The sequence below is a fragment of the Heterostelium album genome, assembly GCF_000004825.1.
Source record: "Heterostelium album PN500 unplaced genomic scaffold PPL_contig1, whole genome shotgun sequence".
In the NCBI taxonomy this organism is placed as follows: Eukaryota; Evosea; class Eumycetozoa; order Acytosteliales; family Acytosteliaceae; genus Heterostelium; species Heterostelium album.
Genome location: NW_008805078.1, coordinates 767,925 through 789,978, shown reverse-complemented (window position 1 = coordinate 789,978; position 22,054 = coordinate 767,925). Strand labels below are relative to the sequence as shown.

The following is a 22,054-nucleotide window of genomic DNA, read 5'->3' as shown; positions in this document are numbered from 1 at the left end:
TTTTGTTTTTCACTAAATAGTGGTAGCTAAAAGATTGATATGAAAAGATATATGGTAAAATAAGATATTGAATTTTAGTGGTGATGTGCTACTCTCTGTTTCAATGTTGTAACTATTTTCTGATTGTTGTTGTGTTGTTATTGTTATTGTTGTTGGTTTATAATTTAATTTGTAATGATTTATTAATTAATTATAACTGATTAAACAATAAAACACAATAAATATTTTTGAATATATATTATATCAAAAAAAGAAAAAAAAAGTATTTAAATATAGAAAACAAAAATTATTTTATAAGATTTAATAATGAATGAAAGGTGTTGTTAATGTGGTTCATAATTTTTGGAGAGTTTTTTTGTGATTAAGGTGGTTGTGGTTTTGTGTGTGTGTAGTTCATCACCGCCAAATCAGATTAGTGTGGTGATATTTCTAAACACCTCTTAATCGACTATACTATAGGTTGGTGATTGATGTGTTATAAATGCTTTCTTGTTGCAATAACATCATTATTTTAAAATAACCAAACTCATAGGTTTATCAAATCCATCAAACAAATAAATAGCAAAAACACAACATTCAACAAAATGTGGTTATCTATTAGAAAAATAATTACATTGCAGCTGCAATACTTCAAAAAAAAGAAATCATGATGGTGTTAGTAGGAACATGTCAAAACAAAAAAGAAACAACAAACAAAATTTGAGATGTACAATCATGATCCAGATTCACAATTGTGGTTGTGATTGTAATTGTATAGTTATCATTAGAATATTGATTTTAATCATACTATAGAAAATCATAATAAAAAAGAAATAAATTAAGGTTTATCATAATAGATGTTTATGTATAAATAGAACAATTCAAAAAAACAAAAGGAAGGGTAGGTGTTTTGTTTAATTTTTTTTGATCATCGAAAAGGAAAAGGTTTAATCCTCATTACCAATTAATTAATTAACTTTTTTTAGTTGTATTCATTGTTCAACTGACACTTCAACCTATAGGTTTGATACAATTTAAATGGAATTGGTATAGAGTCTAAAAATAAATAAATTGGAATTGTCTTTTTGGAACAGTATAAGTTTACAAAATTAAACTGTTAAGTTAATGGATTTAAAATATATTTATAAATAAATAATTTTTTTATTAACTATCCGGACTATCTATCCTAAAGAATGAAATCTGATTATGGGCAAGTCTGTTTGTTTCAATTTCAATTAGATTGAAATTAATATCAGTAGTATTTTGCAAAAAAAAAAGCATTGATTGAAATGAATGATATGATAAGATTGATATTTCCAAAATACTCTGATTGTTGTTGATAAATTATTGGTTCGAGTGATAAATAAATAACTAAGTGTTATTAACTTTATTCCAGCACTCTAATGTACAAACAGGTTTGCCATTACTAGGACAACTGTATCGCTTGATATTATTACAACCGGGGGCAGAACATCGCATTGGTTGTTGCTTTGTTACCGGTGAATGATTTAAAGGTTTAAGAAAATCGACATTATCGGCGTAATATGATTCTGGGAATGTTACTGTTTTAGATTTATTCTCGCCGTCATGAAACTCAATTACATCTCCCATCGATTTTAAAAGCATTTCCTAAATATCACCATTCATTACAAATAAGTTTGTTAATCATTAATAATGATGATAATAATATAAATAAACATACACGTTTAGTTGGTTTTGAAATAAGTTCTTTTGTTTCTACTTTTTCTTTACGATTTAACAGTTGATTTACTACATCTCTCATCTCTGCTTCGGTCTCTGATATCTTTTTGATTCTTCTTTGTTGTGCTAGTTCATGTTTTCTCTGTAGTTTTTCCTCTGTTAATTCTTTCTTTTCGGCTTGATTGAATGAATATGATATCATATGATCTTTGTGTGTCAGCAGAATAATATCATTTTAGTTAACTATAGAATACACAAATGAATACATACATGATTTACCAAATAAATCAGGAATTGCAGCTAAAGATGGTCCTGTACCACCGGTTCTCTTTAAATCTCTTTGTCTTGATGTTAATCTCCGACTTCCTGATTCCGCATCATCTTCATCGTCATCTACCATTTCATCATCATCATCTTCATCATCATAATAACCATCATCATCATCATTGTTATTATTATTGTTGTTATTTGTATCTAAATCATCATCATCATCTTCATTTTCATCATCTTCATCATCTAAAATATCATCCTCTTCAATATTAACATCATCATCATCTTCTTCATCCAACTCTTCAATCTTTTGTTTTGATTTTCTCTTTGACATCTTATTATATATGTATATATTATATTTCAACTAATAAATTGAAATGAAAAGTGATTAATTAAATTAAATTAATATATAAAACATTTATTTGTTTTTTTTTTGTATATTTTATTTTTTTTATATTTTTTTTTTTTAATTTTTTCTTTTTTTTGTCAAACTTTATATTTTGTTTAGATCTTCTATAACTATATCGTTAAACAACTCTTTCATTGATGAAGCGAAAATATTATTATAAAGAGTTAGAGCATCTTTGTAGACCTGTGAGGAAGGATCGTTGTAAATCAATGCATTGTCAAACATTAGTTTCCAGTCTTGTGCAAACTCTTTTGGTGTTGAGTATTTCTTTTCTTTGATTTCCGACATTGAGATGGGGTTACTGATCTCCTTGTAGTAGTCGGGATAGTCGTCACGGCCTGGTAACTCCAAAAATATAGTGGAAAGCTTTCTGGTACGTTCTTTTGCGTGTCTTACTCTGTCCCAAACCAACTGCATCTTGCCTTGGTCATCGAGAGTACTTGGGTCGACTACAGCTGTAGGTTTGCTGCTGCTATTGGATGATTCTCTTGGTGATAGTGGGGTGTTGTTTGAAGCGGCAGATGCACGTCTTGGTTTATAGGGTGTACCATTGTCAGGTGTGACAACATCCATCTTGTTATTATTGGTGGTGGTGGTGGTGGAAGTTGGTGAACCTGGTGAAATTGGTTGATCAATAGTATTACCACTCTTATTACTATTATTAATGGTAAATGTGAGTTTACGATTGGATCTGGTAGGTGAAAGTGGACTGGCGTTCTCTTCGACAACGTGATTGTCAGACTTGTCCTGATCGATCGATGGACTGTGACTGATGACAACGTTGTGTTCTCCTCTGTCAACCTTGGGTGGACGTCCTCTTCCACGACCGGATTTCGGGGTTGGTGCCGGTGGGTAACGTGGGATTGTTGTTGGACTACCGCCATTTGGAGTGTCGGGCTTCAACTTCTTTCTACCTCTACGGCCAGGTGTATGTGTGGCTTCACCTTCTTCTTTGACAGCTGTTTCGTCGACAACAGTGTTTCCAGAGTCATCGTCACCAGCCTTTTCTTCGTCGCCAGTGTTCTCATCGTCACGTGCCGATTGCTGGACAATTTCTTTGTGTGCTCTCTTTGGTGGTCTACCTCTCTTTCTTGGTACTTTGACCTCGGGTTCTGAGTTCTCCTCTTCGATGACTACTTCTTCTTCCTCTTCGTCGTCGTCGTCCTCATCGTCGTCATCATCGTCATCGTCTTCTTCTTCCTCACCCTCGCCTTCTCCTTCTCCACGAGTCGATGGACGTCCACGTTTTCTTCTCATTTCCTTCTTCTTCTTGTTTCTTATCTTACGATTGTTGATATAATCCTTGTACTCTGGGATGCTCATACCCATCTCTACCATCTGTGCAAACTGAATCTCCGTCAAGTCATCGACAGCATCCGCATTGATGATGGAACGACGACGATGAGCTGGAGTTACCTCTTCCTCTTCCACCGGATTACGTAGCATCCACTCTGGCAACTCTTGCTCCGACATGAGACGCGACTTGTGTGACTTCTTCTTTGGCGATTTCTTTTCGTTTTTCGCCAGCTCAGCATCCATCTCTTGGAACTGCTGGAACTCCTCGTCATCTCTGGAAATCAAACGGTTGACCTCCTCTAAATCGGTTGGTACTTCGTCGGTGGTGTTGTTGGGGAATCCATGAAGGAACTCCTCTAGCTTGGCACGACGCTCCTGGTCATTGGAGTAGGTGTTGAACATACCGGCCTGAATGATCTTGGCGTCGAGATCGAGCTTGTCGGTTGCACGCTCCAAAATACGCTCTTCAATGGTGCTGGCTGAGATCAAACGGAAGACATTGACACGGTTGACTTGACCGACACGATGACAACGATCCTGTGCCTGAAGATCCATCTGTGGATTCCAATCGGAATCAAAGATAATTACGGTGTCTGCAGTCTGAAGATTCATACCCAAACCACCGGCATGTGTCGACAGTACAAAGATAAAGTATGGCGAATCCTTTCTGTTCCACTCGACGACGAGACGCGAACGTTCTTCGGGCTTGGTGGAACCGTCGAGACGCAAGTAGCCCCAATCACGTATCGAGAAGTACTCTACCATGATATTGATAATCTCTGTCATCTGAGTGAAGATAAGCACACGATGACCGCTTGCCTTCATCTTTATCAGGATCTGATCCATCATATCAAACTTACCACTGGCACGGATCAAATCTTCGTTGATATCCCACTCTGTCAAGAAGAGATATGGATGATTCGATACCTTTTGGAGTTGTTTGACGACATTGTTGAATCCACGCATCTTGGTTTTCGATTTTTTGTAGATCTCAGAGTTTGGATCCATTGGAAGCTGTCCGTACTCTGCAATGGAACGATACATACAGATTTGCATGGCCGACAAATTGCATTTGATGACACGCTCTTTCTTCTCTGGCAACTGCGACTCTACGTCCTTCTTGAGACGACGCAGCAAGAAATAACGGAGAACCTGATGCAAACGATTGATAATAATCAGCGATTCTTCTTCGTTGACCTTGATGAGTGAGTTGGCTTTGGCAGACTTGGTGTTGGCGAATGGTGCATTGAACCACTGCTCAAAAGTGTCGAGCGAATTGAAGATGTTTGGCAACAGGAAATTCAACAACGACCACAACTCACCGAGATCGTTCTGCAATGGTGTACCGGTGAGAAGCAGACGATTCTTGCTGTGATACTGACGGAGTTGTACCGAGAGCTTGGCAGATTTGTTCTTGATACGATGACCTTCGTCAATGATGATGTAACACCAGGTATGACGACTGAGAATCTGCTTGTCCGCAATGATATACTCGAACGATGTGATGACAACGATGAATCCATTACGTGGAATTCGCTTGGCCAGTAATTTACGTTCGTCTGGCTTACCACGGTAGATGATGACCGGTAGCTTCGGTGCCCAACGCGCAAACTCTGACTCCCAATTGGAAATGGTAGAGAGTGGTGCCACAATGAGATAGGGCTCCAAAACTTTACGCTCAAACAAGTAGCAAATCAAAGAGATGGTCTGTACTGTCTTTCCAAGACCCATCTCATCTGCCAGAATACCATTCAACTTGTTATTATAGAGATTGACAAGCCATTGCAAACCGGTGATTTGATACTCCTTCAACTTGCCACCAGACATAACCTCTGGTTGTTCCTTGACAATTTCAATCTTGTTGATATTAGCTCTCTTTGTAATAGTTGTAGAAACTGTTCCGCTTGGTTGTGAAGTAGTTGTAGTTGCTGGAGTGGTTGGTGTGGCAGTAGTAGTAGTGGTAGTGGAAGTTGTAGTGGAATCACCATTATTATTATTATTATTATTATTATTAGTATCTACATTATCTTTATCCTTTTCAGATTCATCTGTTGTTGTTGTTGGTGGTGTTGATGTGGTGGATAAATCAGCTGATGATGTTCCATTGAGATTACCGCCTTCTTTTCTAGCATTCTCTTCCTCCTCCTTCTCGGTACGTTCACGCTCCTTGAGTGCTTTCTCCTCTTGGTCAATCTTTTCCTTCTGAACCAAAAAGTCAATCTTTTCCAATAGGGTGTCGGTCTGACTGAGTAGCACCTCGAGTCTTTCATTCTTGGTTCTGGCTAGAAGCTCTCTGTAACCTTCGTTGTCACCCTCACGCAACAGACGAATACGAATCTGTGCGAGACGTTCTTGCTCACGTCTCTCCTTCTCCTTGTGATATCTGGCGATCGATTTGAGCACGTTCTTCAAGCACTTCTCTCTCCAGATGTGGAACTCCTTGAAGTCCTTGTGGTGTGCAAACAGTGCATTGAAGAACTTCTTGCGTTGTTGGACACCGCTAAACACAGAGTCCGGAAGGAGTTGGGTGTTGTTGACGTCGTACATGAGGTCGGACGGCTGCTTGCTGCCGGCACGTGGGATCGGTCGAACAAACATATCGATCTCTTGGTGCACCGAGTTGAGATAGATCTCACTGGCAAGCTCACTGACGATATCGCTTCTCACCTTCTTCTGTACACTCAACACCTTGAGTTGCTTCATCTCAATGAGCGAGCTAGTCTTCAACTCTGGCAAGATATTGGCTGGCAACTCTTTCAACTCCTCCAATCTGTAGTGTATTTTCGAGTTGATTCGGTCCTCTCTTTCATGAATCGATTGAACCGCTTCATACAATCCTTTATTTGTTTCTGGTATATCTGGATTTGGTTGTTGAACTATATATATATATATTAGGTTTGAATTGAATTGAATTGAATAAGTAAAAAAAAAAAAAAAGAAAGAAGAAAAGTAAAATATTGGAATATATAACATACGTGAATCAAGTTTAATCAAACCTTTTGGATGGAATTTGATATCATGTGTTTGTTGTGAATCCTTTTGAATTGAAACAAAAACGTATAAGTTAGTTGGTTAAACGATTCAATATTAATGAATTTGATTGATATACATACATATGGTAGATTACTGGCGATTTCATAGATCGATCTGGTCGACATTGGTAGATTTCTGGAGAGATATTTAAATGAATCGAGCTCTGCTTTGAAAACACCAATCTGTTCGGTGCTCATTGGTTCTACTTCGATGCTATCGACAGTGGTTGTAGTGGTAGTCGTTGAGTTACTAGTGTTTGTAGTTGTTGTCGTTGTGGTGGACATTGACGACGATGCCAAATCAGTCATAATCGAATCATTAGCGCCACTTGAAGCTGTCGTTGTAGTTGTTGTCGTTGTAGATGTAGAAGAAGAAGGTGTATGATTACCATTCTCTTTTGGTTCGTTCTCTTTATCCTTTTCATTCTGTTTATCTTTTTCATTAACATCATCATCACCACCATTCTCTGTTATATTCAACATTTCGACATCCTCTTCAGCTTCCGCTTGTTTATCGCTACTGTCCAATTCCACTAATTTATCTTTATTATTATTATTATTATTAATATTATTATCTTTTGTTGTGACTACCGTTGTAATTGTAGTGGTTATAGTCTGTGGAGGTTGAGATAAACCGTTATCGTAGTGATCGGCATTATTCAACGATCTACTATTATAATATAGCTGAGCTAGCTGCAACAATGATTTGAATCGAGTGTCGGTTTCATCGATACCATTCTCCTTTAACTTTATCAAAGTATTCAAGAATTGATTTAAAACAATGTCATCTTTATTACTATTATTATTATTATTATTATTTAATAGATGATTATTATTATTACTACTATTATTTATAATTTGTTTTAATATTACATTGTTGCCATTGACACTGCCATTACTATTTATATCTACATCATTTTGATGATTATCTAAAAACAGATTTAAAAAAATAAATATTAATATTTGTTATATGTTTTGTGTATTTGTTGTGTTTTTGATTCGATTTTTAAATAATTACCTATAGATTCATCTGCTAAACTCGGTGACATTGTGAGTAATACAAAATAGTATAAAAATAAATTTTAAAATAGATTTTGAAGATAGCAAACAAAAACAAAAAGTCAGATTAATTAATTAATTGCAATTAATTAAAAATGAATGAGTGAATGTAAACGAACTAGTAAACTCTTTAGATTACAATCTATCTACTACAATTATTATATAAATATATTTATATAGTAATTGTTTTGTTTATTTGTTTTGTTTGTTTTGTTTTGTTTTATTTATTATTTATTATTTATATAGAATAGATAACATAGAAAAAAAAACTATTGTATACTAAACTAATTGTATATATATATATATATATATATAACTAAAATATCTATTAAAAAGGTACCTTGGTACTTTTGATTATGAAGTTTGTTTTGTTTTGTTTTCTTTTTTTTTCTTTTCTTTTTCTTTTTTTTTTATATAAATAATTATATTATATAATTATATAAATAATATTATAAAATAGATCTTAAGATGAATGTTTGCCTCCGATGGACAAAAAGATATTGGTGATTTTTATTTTTTTGGTGAAATTAATTACACCTTTTTCTTTTGTAAAACAAATAACCCGACCTGTTTTGAAAGCTTGAATTTCTTCTGAGAGTGAGTTAAAATTTTAATAATTGTGAGAAGCGCGTACTAATTTTTTTTATATGAGGAAGAAGAGCAAAAAATAATAACTAAAAAAAATTAAAAAAACAAATTTTTGAAAAATGAAAATTTTTTTAACCACACCAAAGAACCCCCACACATAAACCTACTCATCAAACAATTTTTTAAAAAAAATAAAATTCAAATTGCAGGCAACTTTTTAACGGTTAAAATTTGAATGACAAGACAAAGAAATTGAACTTCTTCTCCATTCTTTTCTTTCTATTCTATTTTGTTCTATGATAATATTAAAATAAAATGGAATAAAATAAAATGTTTTATTTTTTAAAAAAAATAAAAGAAACAATGTTATAAGTATTAATAATTCTAATATCCTTATTTGCAAAATTTAATTAAGTTGTTTTTACTTTTTTTTTAAATTTTTTTCATTTGACGAATGAATTATGATTCTGATCATTGAAATCTGATGATTTGATTTTCTTTGATTTGATTTGTTTAGTTTTATTAATTTTTTGTTGAGAAATAAGATAATTCTTATTATTATTATTATTTTATAAGAAGAAGTAGAAGAAGAGAAGAAGAAATGAGTCAGCAGCAACAACAACAACAACAGAGAGCTACTGGAGGAGTACCAGTGGATCTTTCAGCGATGACACCAGAAGAGAGAACTAAATACTCACTGTTGAGAGCACCTGACTATCATGGTACAGACGATAAAGTTCTATCGACTTCTAGATCGCAATGCTGGAGTGCTCGTGATAAATACTTTGCTTGTCTCGATGCAAACAATGAGAATCAATCGATATGTAAACAGTTTTATGATGAATTTAGTAGTTCTTGTTTGAGTAGTTGGGTACGTAATAATATTCTTATCTTTAGAGAGATTACTCAACTCTAATACATCAAATTTTAAAATCAATATTATAGAAAGAATATTTTATAAAGAAAAGATTAATTGAGAAACAAAAGAGTGAAATGTTAGATAGTAGTACAAAACAATAATAATAATAATAATAGTAATTAAAAATATAAAGAAAAAGAACAAGATTATTTTTTAAATTGTTTATATATATTATTTATAAATATATATATTTAAACTATGTACAAAAAGGTTTTATTATATTGTTATTATATTATTATTATATTATATTATTTACATTATAGAACAAGATTTAATCTTCTTTGTTGATGATGATGTTGTTAAATTTGATGTTGATTTCTTTGATTTCAATTCTTGTTGTTGCTTTTGTTTTGATGAAAATTTAGATGGCTTGGAATTCATGTTCTTTCCGTGGAATGAATCGATTGTGCGTTCGAATACTTCGTGTAATCCTTTCTGTGTGAGTGCAGAGCATTCCATAAAGTAAGCTGCTCCGATTCGCTTGGCCATGAGTTCACCTTGTTCCGTGGTGATCGGCTGTTGCTTGCGATCCGATAGACGCTCGAGAATGACATTGTTGGTTCTGAGATCTGACTGGGCACCGACCAACACGATTGGCACGTTGGGACAGTGCGATTTGATTTCGTGGTACCACTTATCCCAGCAGTTGGAATAGGATGCCGGATTGATGACACTGTAGCACACCAAGAAGACGTCGGTGTGTGGATAGCTGAGATGACGCAGCTTATCGAAATCCTCTTGTCCGGCAGTGTCCCACAAACCAAGGTTGTAAGGCTTCTTCTCGTGCATCACCAATGCACTGTAGTTATCGAAAACGGTTGGTTGATAGTCTGTTGGCAATCCATTTGTTGTATAGCTAATAAGCATTGAAGTCTTTCCGACGGCACCATCTCCAACTACTACTACTTTAATATGTTGCATTTTGTTTATTATTTATTTAGTTATATATATTGTTATGAAGAAAAAAACTAAATATTATTTTTTATTTAACTATTGTTATTTTTAAATAAAATATTTAAACTATTTGTTTTTAATTTAAATTTATATTTATATTTATTATTATTTATTATTTGATGATACATTTTTAACTACTAATCAAATGGTATTTATAATTGTGTCAGATGTCTGACTCTTTAAAGTTTGAAGCTAATTAAAGAATTGTGGATAGTGGTGGGGTGTTTAATTTTTTGATTAATTTTTTCATCGAAACTTTTATCAAGAAAATTTTTTGCAAAGAGAATTTTTTTTTTAGTTTTTTCTGATTTTTGTTTAGCATCAATTTTTTGTTTACAAGTCTATAATATTTAGATCGAAATCTTAAATAAATATATATTCAAAGATGATTAAAAATAAATAATAATAAAAAACAAATGATAGATAATCAACACATAAAGATAATATGTTTTGAAATCATTTAATCTATGATTAATTTTTTTATTTTGGACCTTTATAAAAATGGTACATTGAAATCTCTTCTTAAAGCAGAGAATGCAAATGTTGGTTCTCTAAATCTTTGGTACTTTCCAATAGTGTTCAATAGGTATTTTTGAAGTTGTGATTGATGAACAATGGCTGTCATGATCGGTGTTTGACTGAATACAAGGTAGTGTAAATCATCTATCATTCGAATAAAGATCTTTTCATCTCCAAGGCAACTGAGTATAAATAGAGTGTTTGATGGATAGTTGATCTCTGGAATAGCATTTGATTGTCTCCTACGATCAAATCTACTAACATTAAAGTTGACGACCAACTCTTGAATTGACATGTCATTATTGTGCTGAAGATCCTTGATACCATCGATATCACCATAAACAATCAACTTTTTAACAGAACTTGGTATCTGTTGTTTAAGTTCTATTTTCTTATTCAAATGAATAGATAGTGTTTCAACGCTAAGTGGAATATCCAATGATGGTAAACCAGCATTACTCTTTGCTTCTGTCCCTTCTTCAACTTCCTTTTCAATTTCTGGTTGCATATCGATTTCCAAATGTTTGATGTTCAAGCCACGGAGTGATGATGCTCTGCTAATATTTAACTTTAGATAATCGAGTTGATATTGTGATCGATCTTTGAATATTGAATTGATATCATATTCGCATCCATCCAAATCAAGGTATCTAGTGGAAGTTGGAAGCACATTGATCAATTTAGCATCACCAAAGACTGTTAAACTGGTGAGTGAAGGTGGGAGACAACTCAGATCTAATTGACCAACCACTTGGACAACTTCTTCTAATTGTTCATCATCGTCATCTTCATACTTGAATTCATAGAATGATAATGTCTTTAGATTTGTAAGTGATTTAATTGCTGGCATCCAAGAAAGCGGTACATTTCTCAGAGTTTGAAGTGATAGTGGTAATACTCCATTATCTATCGGTGAATCGTTTCCCCCCAGCTCTAGTTCTTTGAGATTTGGTGGCAGTGATCCAACTATAAATGTGTGATTGTAGAGAGTTCCTGTTTTAACCAATCTTAGAACTTTCAGAGATGCCGGTAATACACCTGGTTCAATTGGTTGATCGAATGACTCTTGGAAAACCAATTTAATCAATCCATTTGGAAGAACACCTGCTCTGATTGGTTGATTAAAATTGTTACTAAAGATGATTTTTTCCAAATTCGGTGGAAAACATCCAGGTTCTAATTGGACGTCAAACTGATCATAGAATGATATCGATCGAACATTCTCTGGCAATAGACGATAGGTTGGGACTCGAGTTAACTTTGGTATGTTAATATCGGACACCAATTGATATAGCTTCTTCACTTCATCCAAATTGTCTGGAACTACACCAATAGTAAGTTCATCAATGTTTAACGATTTATATCTATCGATATCGATATCATCAAGTTTTTCTGAAAAAAAGTAGAAAAATATGTTAATTGATTTAGATTATTTAAATTCTTCAGAATATTAATATTAATATAGTTACCTGGATTTATTAGATAGTCATGATGTCTCTGTGATACACAACTATAAATGGCATTACAGTTATTCTTTCTATTGATCTGATCAATGATTGTTGATTTGTATGAATTTAAATGAATAAAAGGTTTGTATCTTTCATCTATGATTCTTAAATGATGATCAGTATTAAAATATAGAATTCTATGTCTTTCATTGAACCATCTTTTACAAACCAATGTAAAAACAATCTTATCTAAATGATCATCTAAACAATGAACTATCTTTGATACCAATAGTTGTGATAAATTAACAAATTTATTATTATTATTTGGATCCAAATTCATCACTATCTGTTTATAAATCTTTTGACAAACTTTGTATTCAAAACATGACGAGAGAACTATTTATTGAAGTTGGTTTTAAAACACTTTTAATCTTTCCCGCCAAAAAAAAAAGAGAACAACATATTTTTTTTTAATAATAAAATAAGTAAATATTGTAAATCATAGGATAAACAACAGATTTTGATGACTATTGATTTGTATGAATTTAAATGAATAAAATGGTTGTTACTTTCATCGATGATGGTTGAATGATGATCAGTATTAAAATATAGAATTCTATGTCTTTCATTGAACCATCTTTTACAAACCTATGTAAAACAATCTTATCTAAATGATCATCTAAACAATGAACTATCTTTGATAACAGGAATTTAAACTTTATTGAATTAAGTTTTATTCAAATTAGAAAGTTTAATTAAATTTGTAAATAATGGATGAAAATGAGCATCTTTGCAAATATCTTTTTGATATTCTTAGCAGTTTGTTTTTTTGTAAAAACATTTAAATTTTTCCTTTAAACAGATAGAATCAAAACATACTATATATGTAACATTATATATATATTCTTTGCTGTTTTTTTTTTGTAAAAACATTTAAATTTTCCTTTAAAAAGATAGATAAATAGAATCAAAACATACTATCAATATGAAGTCACCTATCATTTCAGTACTTTGTAATAAATATCTATTAAGACATATCTCAACACTTCTCAGAGAACTGCGTGATAATGATTGTCCTCTGAATGATTACAAATATTATTATTTACATCGGTACGATCAGTTTACTGATTCGCGTATCATCAACAATGGCTGGTATCACCTGTTGTCCGATAGAATCAAATCGGGTCATTCTCTTCGATTCGATACAGACGATGCAGATTTGCTCTGTCAACAGGTCAGAGATATCGATATATTTACAGTGGTCTACAATCACAAGATTATCTACTTCACCAATCCCGAGTGCTTACTAACCGCAATCGGCTCTGGTAATATTGCAGCCACCAGAATTCTATTGAAACAACGCTATCCAGTTGAGATTTCCAATTTGTACGACCATGAATATCTTATCGAAAAGGCTGTATCAAGCTATCAATATGAAATGGTGGAATTCCTAATCGATGAATTGTACGCTCGAGAACCAGACGACCGACATCCATCTCTTCAACAGCTATTCGACGCCAAAGCCAAAGAAACATCCATAGGTAAACCAGTTGCCGATCACCAAAATTCAGAAATGGAACTAATCTTCAAAGCAACAAGAAATCAGCCATTGTCAAGACTTGAATTCATTCTCAAGCAATTCCAAGTGTATTTCACACAAAACTCTTTTTCTACGCAATTGTTTCATGCAGGATATCACTTGTCGGTGATAGTTGGAAACTATAGGGAACCTATTCAAAGCCATTTAGAACAACTCTATTGTACTTGTAATGTGTTTGGATTTCTTGAGGATGTCGACCGATTCAAAAGTAAATGTGATGAACTCCTACAACAATCTATAGCCAATAGCATCGATACTCTCAACAACTTTAATACAATCAATGAGATTAGGTATCAACCTCAATTCACACCGAATCTCCAACAAATGAATTACTTTATTCAGACGATAATGTTGATACGCACAATTAATAAAGACCAAACTCCAACTATATACGATACCGATATCGAGAATATAATCATTAGATCGACTGGCCATTCATATATCATTCCATTCCTGATAGACCATGTTTTTGTCGCGAGTGAAAAGAGAACTGCTTTCTATGAAAAGCTTGGTGGCATCACTGACGCAACAGATTCCATCATTGTAGCATACCATTTCCGTTTACCAGATGAACAGTCAACCAAGAGTTTCAAAGAGATGACAGATCATCATTGGTTTCGAAGTGCAAAGCGTGCAGCTTGGAAGGGCGACGTGGAGAAACTAAAGAATCTCATGACCGTCAGTCACACCAAGCGAGTAAAAGCTAGCTACACAGATGAACTCATCAAACTATCGATAATTAATGAGAAACTCAATGTCTTGGAATATCTTGTAGTTCAATATGGTGCCAAGACTAATACAGAGAATTTCGAATTGGTCGGTTCGGTTGGTAGTTTCTCAAGTATGCAGCTATTGCTGGGCGAACCATTGCTACTCGGTCAATTCAATGATTTCAATATTAGACTGGTTCATAAAATGGCATCGTTAAACGGTCAAACTCAATTCATTAAATCGCTATACAATGAATACCCATCCTATAGCAAAGTGTATTGGGATGATACTATATTCTCTGGAAATCTAGAGTTGGTACGTCTTAACTTGGTTCGATCTAAGATGATTCAGCCAAATCTAATCATAATGGTTGAGTTCATAAAGATGGCTATCCAACATGGTCAAATAGAGCTATATATATTCTTTTTAGCGAGAATACAACAACAATTTATTCTAAATTTAATACCACCAAACGTTGAACCAAAGTCACTCGATGACAAAGCATATCCTCTGTATCTCTATAGACAACAATTTGAAGATTCATTCGTTAGTGAAAGCTCCGACTCGGATGATAACAATAATAACAATGATACTAATATCAGTCTAAAGCGGAAGATGTCCAATACTGATTACAATGAAAATAAGGAGGAAACCAACAAATTTGTTAGGTTGGATGATAAATCATAAAATTAAACAATCAGCTAAATAAAAGACAATAAATTTATCAACAGAGAAAAATTTTTATTTATTTTATACACTATTTATATTAAATCCATTATCCAAATTATTAAGACGGCCAATAAAAATTGAATTTACATGTTCTTTATGAGTTTTTGTAACAAAGATGAACACCCTCCAATAAAAACTACAAAGGTATCTAATATTTAAATATTTTAATGTTTTTTTCGTTTTTAATCACTATTTTTTTTTTTAGACATTTCTATATTCTTGGATTCAAATTCACTATTATTATTATTTTCAGTATTATTATTAGGATTAAAATATTCTGTTGTTATCGTAATTGATTTCTAATTAATTAAATTGTTTTATTTTATTAGTAAATTTGAATGATTTTTTTAATAACAGATTCAATGAATCATACAGGTTCTTTTAAAATAACTTTTTTTGGTGCCATACAAATTATTTTAACTAAATACATAGTGAATAGTATGCTGAAGATCATAACTGCTCCTAGAAAACAAAAAAGAAAAATGCAAACAAAGCATGTCATTGTTAGAAAATGGTATACACTATTTATTTATTATCATCAAAATTATATTATCGTTTTTCTTTGGTATTTATATACATAAAAAAGGAAAAAAATCTATAAGAACTAAAGAATTAGTTTTAGAAAGAATTAAATTGTTTTCGCTCCAACTAATTAATAATAAATTTATCAAATTCAAATCACTATTCTAAATGGAATAATTGTCCGATGCATCACGATACATGATAATCAAATTCTAAATGGAATTATATTTTTCATGTTCAGTCTGTTGGAAAACAACAATTTAAAAAATAGATATTGATAATAACATTGTTACTCCTGTCCCACTAATAATAGTAAACCATATTATTTCTACATAAAATAGATTTGATCAACCAGATATTTGTATTTTATGAATACATTAGTATGTTTACAGGGTTTCGATAAAATTATATTTTCTTCTTTGTGTTTAATTTTAATTTGATTTGATTTGATTTATTTTCTATTTAATTCAAGTGTTGATAGAATACTTTTTATTTTTTGGGTTTGTATTGGTGGTGTGTTAAAAATAACTGTAAGGTAAGAAAAAAAATTATTATTCATTGTCAGAACACAACAATTTTTTTTTTGCTCCAAATGTGAAATCCAATGTAAAAAATGAATGTGAAAAAATGAATAAAAAAAATAGTCACACTTGTTGAAACATTTCACATTTGGAGCAAAAAAAATTGGTCATAGATTGTTTATTGTTTAAATGGTAATAGTCATTATATAGTGAAGTTTGTTTATAAACAGAAAGAAAAAATGATTGTTAAAAACATTTCAGATTATAAAAAGAACAGCTTAGGTACCTGGGTTCAAAGGAGATTGTGACAAAATTAAACCAGAGGATGAACCCTTTCTTTTAATCTTTTAAAGAAATAATTACTATTCTAAAAGAAAAAACAAAGAAATAATTTGTGACAACCCTTGAAAATTCTTAAAAAGAATAATGAACAAATAAATATTTTTAATCTAAATTAATTTTAAAAATATCTAATCTATCAAAAAAAAATAAATAAATTTATAAAAGAATAAATAAATTAAATTCTTGATTCCAAATCGATGGTCTTCTTAGTTGTGCAAAAAAAAAAAAGTGGAAAATGTGATAAAAAATGGTGAAAAGGGGTGAAATTTAGACTTTTTTGAAATTATGTAAGAACTTGATCTAAGATGTTGAAAGTTGTATCAAATATATTTACTAGAAATCGTAGTAGTAATTCTAAAAAATCAATAAGTAATGCTTTTTTAAATTCATATAGTAGTAGATGTTATAGTAGTTTTGGTGGTGGACATTCTCATGGCAGTGGTCCTGTCGGTGGAAAAGGTGTACCACCCAAACTATCGATACCAGGCATCAAACATATTGTTGCAGTGTCATCAGCAAAAGGAGGTGTCGGTAAGTCAACGATGTCTGTCAATCTAGCGTTGGCATTGTCGTCGTTGAAGGGTCTCGATCTCTCTGTCGGTATTCTAGATGCCGATGTGTTTGGACCGTCACTGCCGATCATGATGAACCTGAACGATGTGCAACCAGCCATTGAAGAATCTACGAAAAAGATGATTCCCCTGCAGAACTACGGTGTAAAGTGCATGTCTATGGGATTCTTGGTGGAGCCGGACGATGCCATCGTTTGGCGTGGTCCAATGGTGATGTCAGGCCTCGAGAAACTGATCAATCACACCGCCTGGGGCAATCTTGACATCCTAGTGGTCGATCTGCCACCCGGAACAGGTGATGCCATCCTAACGATGTGTCAGCGTGTTCCACTGTCTGGTGCGGTCATTGTTTCCACTCCACAAGACGTTGCACTCGCCGATGTTGTTCGTGGTGTAAAGATGTTCCAGAAAGTACAAGTACCCGTAAGTTATGGTATTATAATATTTAGAGATAATAGTATTGCGAATATACTAAACGGTTTGACATGTTAGATTCTAGGTATTGTTGAGAATATGAGTCATTTCGAATGTCCAAACTGTCATCATAAATCACATATTTTCGGAGATGGTGGAGCAAAGAAGACAGCAGAGAGACTCGGTATCAATATATTGGGTGAAGTACCATTGAATCTAAAGATTAGAGAGCTATCCGATTCAGGTAGACCAATAACTGTTACATCACCAGATTCAGAGCAATCAAAGGTATTGTTATTAACAACTATTTCTATAAAGAAAATGCAAAACTACTATAATTTTATTAACTTTTTCTAACTAATTAATCGAAAACGATAGATATATCAATCAATTGCAAGAAATGTATTAGAACAACTATTTCACACATCAAAGAAACGATCACAACCAAATATTTCAATAGAAGATTAAATAAAAGTTAATATAGATTCCTATTTTGAATTTCATTAATTTTTTGTAAAACACTAATGTTTCGCTCGTCTTGATCATATGATCACCAACCACTTTTATTTATCATCTTGTAATCTATATTACATAACATAATTATAATGATCCTAAATAGATATATAAGAAATAATAAATCAATTTTAAATAATATTCATATTCAGAATTTTAATTTAAACAATAATTATAGATTATTTTCAAATAGCAATAATAATAGTAATAATAATAATAATAGTAGTGATAAATATAAATTAGATATTCATAAAAGTTATAAATTAGATCATTACAATCATCATAAAAGATCAAAAAAAATAGAGATAAACAACAATGATAATGAAGAATATTTGAAAATAGATTGGGGATTGAATAAGTCGAAGAAGAATGTCGGTGGTGGTAGTGGTGTTGGTGGTGATCATCAGGTAGAAGAGATAGAATTGGTTCATGGAGAATGGGGCGATAAGTTTGTTGTTATTAACAAACCGGCTGGATATCCTGTTCAATCGAATGAGAATCAATCAATCGAGAAAATGATGATAGAACGAATGAGAAGAGAGATGTTGGAGTTACAGGCATTAAATGATAGTGCATCAGCCGATGAACCTCTCAAAGGCAGACCGAAACGAAGATTGAAAACACTCGTTAAACTCTTTGACAACAATCATCCAAAGGGTATATTATTATACTTTATCAACAGACTAGATAAGTGGACGAGTGGATTGCTGGTGGTCGCTATTACATCGCCAGTGTGTGCACAAATGTCACAAACAATGCACAAATGGCATAAATCTTATCGTTTAATCACAGATACACCATCTTGTCTTAACAACAGCAATAATAATAATAATAACAACAACAACAACTGTTGTTTCATTTCACCATTTATCAAAGGTAATCCTCCCATTTTCGATGTTAGTGGAAAAGTAAATGGTAATGGTACAATTCAAAGCTATATTGGACCAAGAATACATCCTGTACCTTTGTTCAAACGTGATAGTAATAGTAATGATAATGGTGATGGTAATCAATATAAATGTAAGGAATGTAATGAGAGAGGTATAGTTAGAGAGGTTGGACATCCTTTCCTGTCGTCTTTTCTCTTGTTTGGAAGTAGTCCAGAGAAAGGAAAGAATAAGTTCGAGGCACGCAATGCAGAAACTGAATACAAGCTACTGTCAATATCGAAAGAACATAGAAAGGCAATGTTCGAAGCATCACTAATCACCGGTAGAACTCATCAACTTCGAATTCACTTTAGTGAGTCAGGGTTTCCTATAGTAGGAGATCCTTACTACAACCATTATTTCATCGATCAACTTTTAGATAAGAATCAACAAATACTTTGTGAAAATACTCAACAACAACAACAATCAACGTCATCATCTTCATCATCATCATCATCAGATGATCAAGAAAATGAAATGATGTTACAAGCATATAAATTAACATTTATTCATCCAACTACACTTTCACCTCTTACACTAACAATAGATCCACCTAAATCATGGAATAACATAATAAATAAACTAAAAATCTAAAGAATCTATTCTTTGTGTTACTTTTTTTTGTTTCAATAAATACAAGCAAGAAGATTATTTATTAGATGCCATTATTAAACTATTATCATTATCATTATCATTATTATACTAGTAAATATCTCTTACTTCCAGGGACTAAACTATCTTTATCATTTTTATCTCTAAATCGATCGAAATACTTGTATAGGTAATCTCTTAGATCCATACGTCGAGGTATAGAGAACACAATGAGACTGTGTCCAAGCCAATATCCACCGTTGCTATAGTAAAAGATACCGGTCAATGGATAGTAGAAATTGCTGATCACAATGAGTGTATCGGTGATTGCGAAAATAGTGGCACCAAGCACGCTAAGCCAGAGTAAGAGACGCGTTGGATTGGTACCTGGGAAACTACTTGTCAATGCCAAAGCTCGCCACAGCGCAGTTGCCTCTATCACAGCATAAATAATAATCAACGAGAAATGAGTAGCATCCAATTCATTCGGATAGGTTGAAGACGATGTTTCAATATAAGAAGATGCATCTGTTGTTCCACTTTGTTGTTGTTGATGATTTGGTTGTTGTAACTGATCGATTGATCTTAGATAAGGTGTACGTGGTGGAATTAGTACTGGAGCAATCTGTTTGGAGAAGATTATCATGAGGACGAGTGTGGCGCTGTACGCGTAGAAGGGGATCGCGTGGAACAGCCGGATTTTGATGTTCTTGCCGATGCCAATGATGAATGCGATCGTGTAGAAGAGTCGAGAGAGCAGAGTGAATGCAAACGAGAGATAATAGAGAACCTCAGAGTATTCGGCGTAGTTGACAGAGGCGTCGGCCGGTGGCGCGGTGCCCTGGCGACTCGAGGTGACACTGACGTCCGCCGAGAATATCGAGTCCGAGACGATGTTGCACACCAGCGCTATCGCGATGAACAAAGAGTATCGCGTTGTTTTCGCGTCGTTTATACCGTAGAGTGGGATGATTAGGAGCAGCGGGATCATGGGCAGCGGACGAGTCACCAGGTACGCGTAGTACGCAGCGCCAGACTGATCGATGAACCGATACTCAATGAAGAACGTTGTGATCAACATCAGATAGATCACCACCAGAATGACAACGACCATCGCACGATGAAATGTAAACGGTAACGATATCTTCTCGGGTGGTTTCGCTTCGTAGTTTGCCAGGTTGTAATTGTAATTGTAATCACTGTTGTAACTACTGACCAAATTGCTATTATACATATTATTACTATTGTTACTCAGATTCCTATTGTATCGATTGTTACTACTATTATCAGTGTCCGTTACAATAATGATATGACCACTAGTACTACTCGAATTGGAATGATAAGAACTCATCAATTGACTATTATAACTTTTATTCATCATCATAGATTGATTTTGATTATTACTATTATTAAGGTTATTATTGTTATTATTATTACTATTATTGTTATTATTACTTGAACTACTTCCTAAATCATCATCATCATCATCTTCATCATCATAGTCATGATCATGTTCTGTATCATTCCTATTGATATTGTTACTGTTGTTTGTAGCAAAATCATAGTCATCTTCAGTGTTGTTATTAAAATGTTTAACATCGTTTCTAAGTGTGTTGATTCTCGAGTGATATTCATTGCCACCTGCAAGAATAGTCGGACTTATACTTTTATTAAGTGATTGTTGATGTTGATATTGTTGATGATGCTGTTGCTGTTGCTGCTGCTGCTGTTGTTGCGTATTACCTATACTATTACTACTGCTGCTACCATTACTATTATAACTGTTATTTTCACTATTATTATTATCAAGACTATTCTTCATTTTCGGTAGAGTACTTGATGATTTCGTTAGTGAAGGTTGTTGAAATAACAGTGGTTTCTTTTCATTATCATCATTACTATTATCATGATTCTCAACGACTGATGACCCATCCATCCTATTTATAATATCTCCTTTTAACTCTTATTATTATTTTTAAGTAAACCGTAACCAACTAACTAACCAAACTATCAAAATAAATAAATAATTACTCTTTTCTTCTTTTCTTAAATTTGATGCTCAAATATACTTAAATATAGAGCAAAAATAATAACAATAACAATATATATATTATTACTAAACTATTGTAATAATATAATTATAATAATATTTTTATAAACATCTATTATTAAAATCTAATTATATATATCTGTTCTGAAAATTGTTTATTTAAATTAACTATAATGACAATCCATTCATATTGGATATAAAAAAAAATGATATTTGTTTTGTTTGGTTTTTTTTTTTTGTGCTAATAGAAATTTCCTTTGACAAAAATTTTGTAAGTCTTGTTTTCTTGAGATAGATAGCACTCATTATATTTTATTTTTGTTTTATTTTTAAAAATATATATATTTTCTATTCATAGACAAAGATAGATACAGGGTGTAGAGTAA

The 22,054-nt window shown here is 32.7% G+C and overlaps 8 protein-coding genes across 8 annotated transcripts; 3 read left to right on the top strand and 5 right to left on the bottom strand.

Moving 5' to 3' along the window:
• Positions 1-609: 609 nt before the first annotated feature.
• On the bottom strand, positions 610-2,284 carry PPL_01138 (uncharacterized protein; the record flags this gene model as incomplete). The annotated part of the gene is made up of 5 exons (XM_020572154.1): positions 610-628; positions 730-786; positions 1,352-1,608; positions 1,682-1,857; positions 1,951-2,284. The coding sequence occupies 5 exons, from the start codon at positions 2,282-2,284 to the stop codon at positions 610-612; spliced, it is 843 nt and encodes a 280-aa protein (XP_020438012.1).
• Positions 2,285-2,443: 159 nt separating this feature from the next.
• Positions 2,444-7,736, bottom strand: PPL_01137 (SNF2-related domain-containing protein; the record flags this gene model as incomplete). The annotated part of the gene is made up of 4 exons (XM_020572153.1): positions 2,444-6,531; positions 6,631-6,691; positions 6,769-7,616; positions 7,706-7,736. 4 exons carry the CDS (start codon positions 7,734-7,736, stop codon positions 2,444-2,446), a joined length of 5,028 nt encoding a protein of 1,675 aa, XP_020438011.1.
• A 105-nt stretch (positions 7,737-7,841) lies between these two features.
• On the top strand, positions 7,842-9,354 carry PPL_01136 (cytochrome c oxidase subunit 6B family protein; the record flags this gene model as incomplete). The annotated part of the gene is made up of 3 exons (XM_020572152.1): positions 7,842-7,849; positions 8,911-9,205; positions 9,280-9,354. 3 exons carry the CDS (start codon positions 7,842-7,844, stop codon positions 9,352-9,354), a joined length of 378 nt encoding a protein of 125 aa, XP_020438010.1.
• Positions 9,355-9,505: 151 nt separating this feature from the next.
• racG (Rho family protein) lies at positions 9,506-10,174 on the bottom strand (the record flags this gene model as incomplete). The annotated part of the gene is made up of 1 exon (XM_020572151.1): positions 9,506-10,174. The coding sequence occupies one exon, from the start codon at positions 10,172-10,174 to the stop codon at positions 9,506-9,508; it is 669 nt and encodes a 222-aa protein (XP_020438009.1).
• Positions 10,175-10,700: 526 nt separating this feature from the next.
• PPL_01134 (FNIP repeat-containing protein) lies at positions 10,701-13,107 on the bottom strand (the record flags this gene model as incomplete). Its single annotated transcript, XM_020572150.1, has 4 exons — positions 10,701-12,118; positions 12,196-12,570; positions 12,744-12,822; positions 13,054-13,107. 4 exons carry the CDS (start codon positions 13,105-13,107, stop codon positions 10,701-10,703), a joined length of 1,926 nt encoding a protein of 641 aa, XP_020438008.1.
• A 52-nt stretch (positions 13,108-13,159) lies between these two features.
• Positions 13,160-15,172, top strand: PPL_01133 (uncharacterized protein; the record flags this gene model as incomplete). The annotated part of the gene is made up of 4 exons (XM_020572149.1): positions 13,160-13,821; positions 13,964-13,982; positions 14,117-14,800; positions 14,837-15,172. The coding sequence occupies 4 exons, from the start codon at positions 13,160-13,162 to the stop codon at positions 15,170-15,172; spliced, it is 1,701 nt and encodes a 566-aa protein (XP_020438007.1).
• Positions 15,173-15,696: 524 nt separating this feature from the next.
• Positions 15,697-19,621, top strand: nubpl (Mrp/NBP35 family protein; the record flags this gene model as incomplete). Its single annotated transcript, XM_020572148.1, has 5 exons — positions 15,697-15,707; positions 16,937-17,315; positions 17,493-17,628; positions 17,671-17,878; positions 18,292-19,621. 5 exons carry the CDS (start codon positions 15,697-15,699, stop codon positions 19,619-19,621), a joined length of 2,064 nt encoding a protein of 687 aa, XP_020438006.1.
• Positions 19,622-19,724: 103 nt separating this feature from the next.
• PPL_01131 (uncharacterized protein) lies at positions 19,725-21,554 on the bottom strand (the record flags this gene model as incomplete). Its single annotated transcript, XM_020572147.1, is given in 3 exon segments — positions 19,725-20,243; positions 20,819-20,841; positions 20,861-21,554. The coding sequence occupies 3 exon segments, from the start codon at positions 21,552-21,554 to the stop codon at positions 19,725-19,727; spliced, it is 1,236 nt and encodes a 411-aa protein (XP_020438005.1).
• Positions 21,555-22,054: the final 500 nt, after the last annotated feature.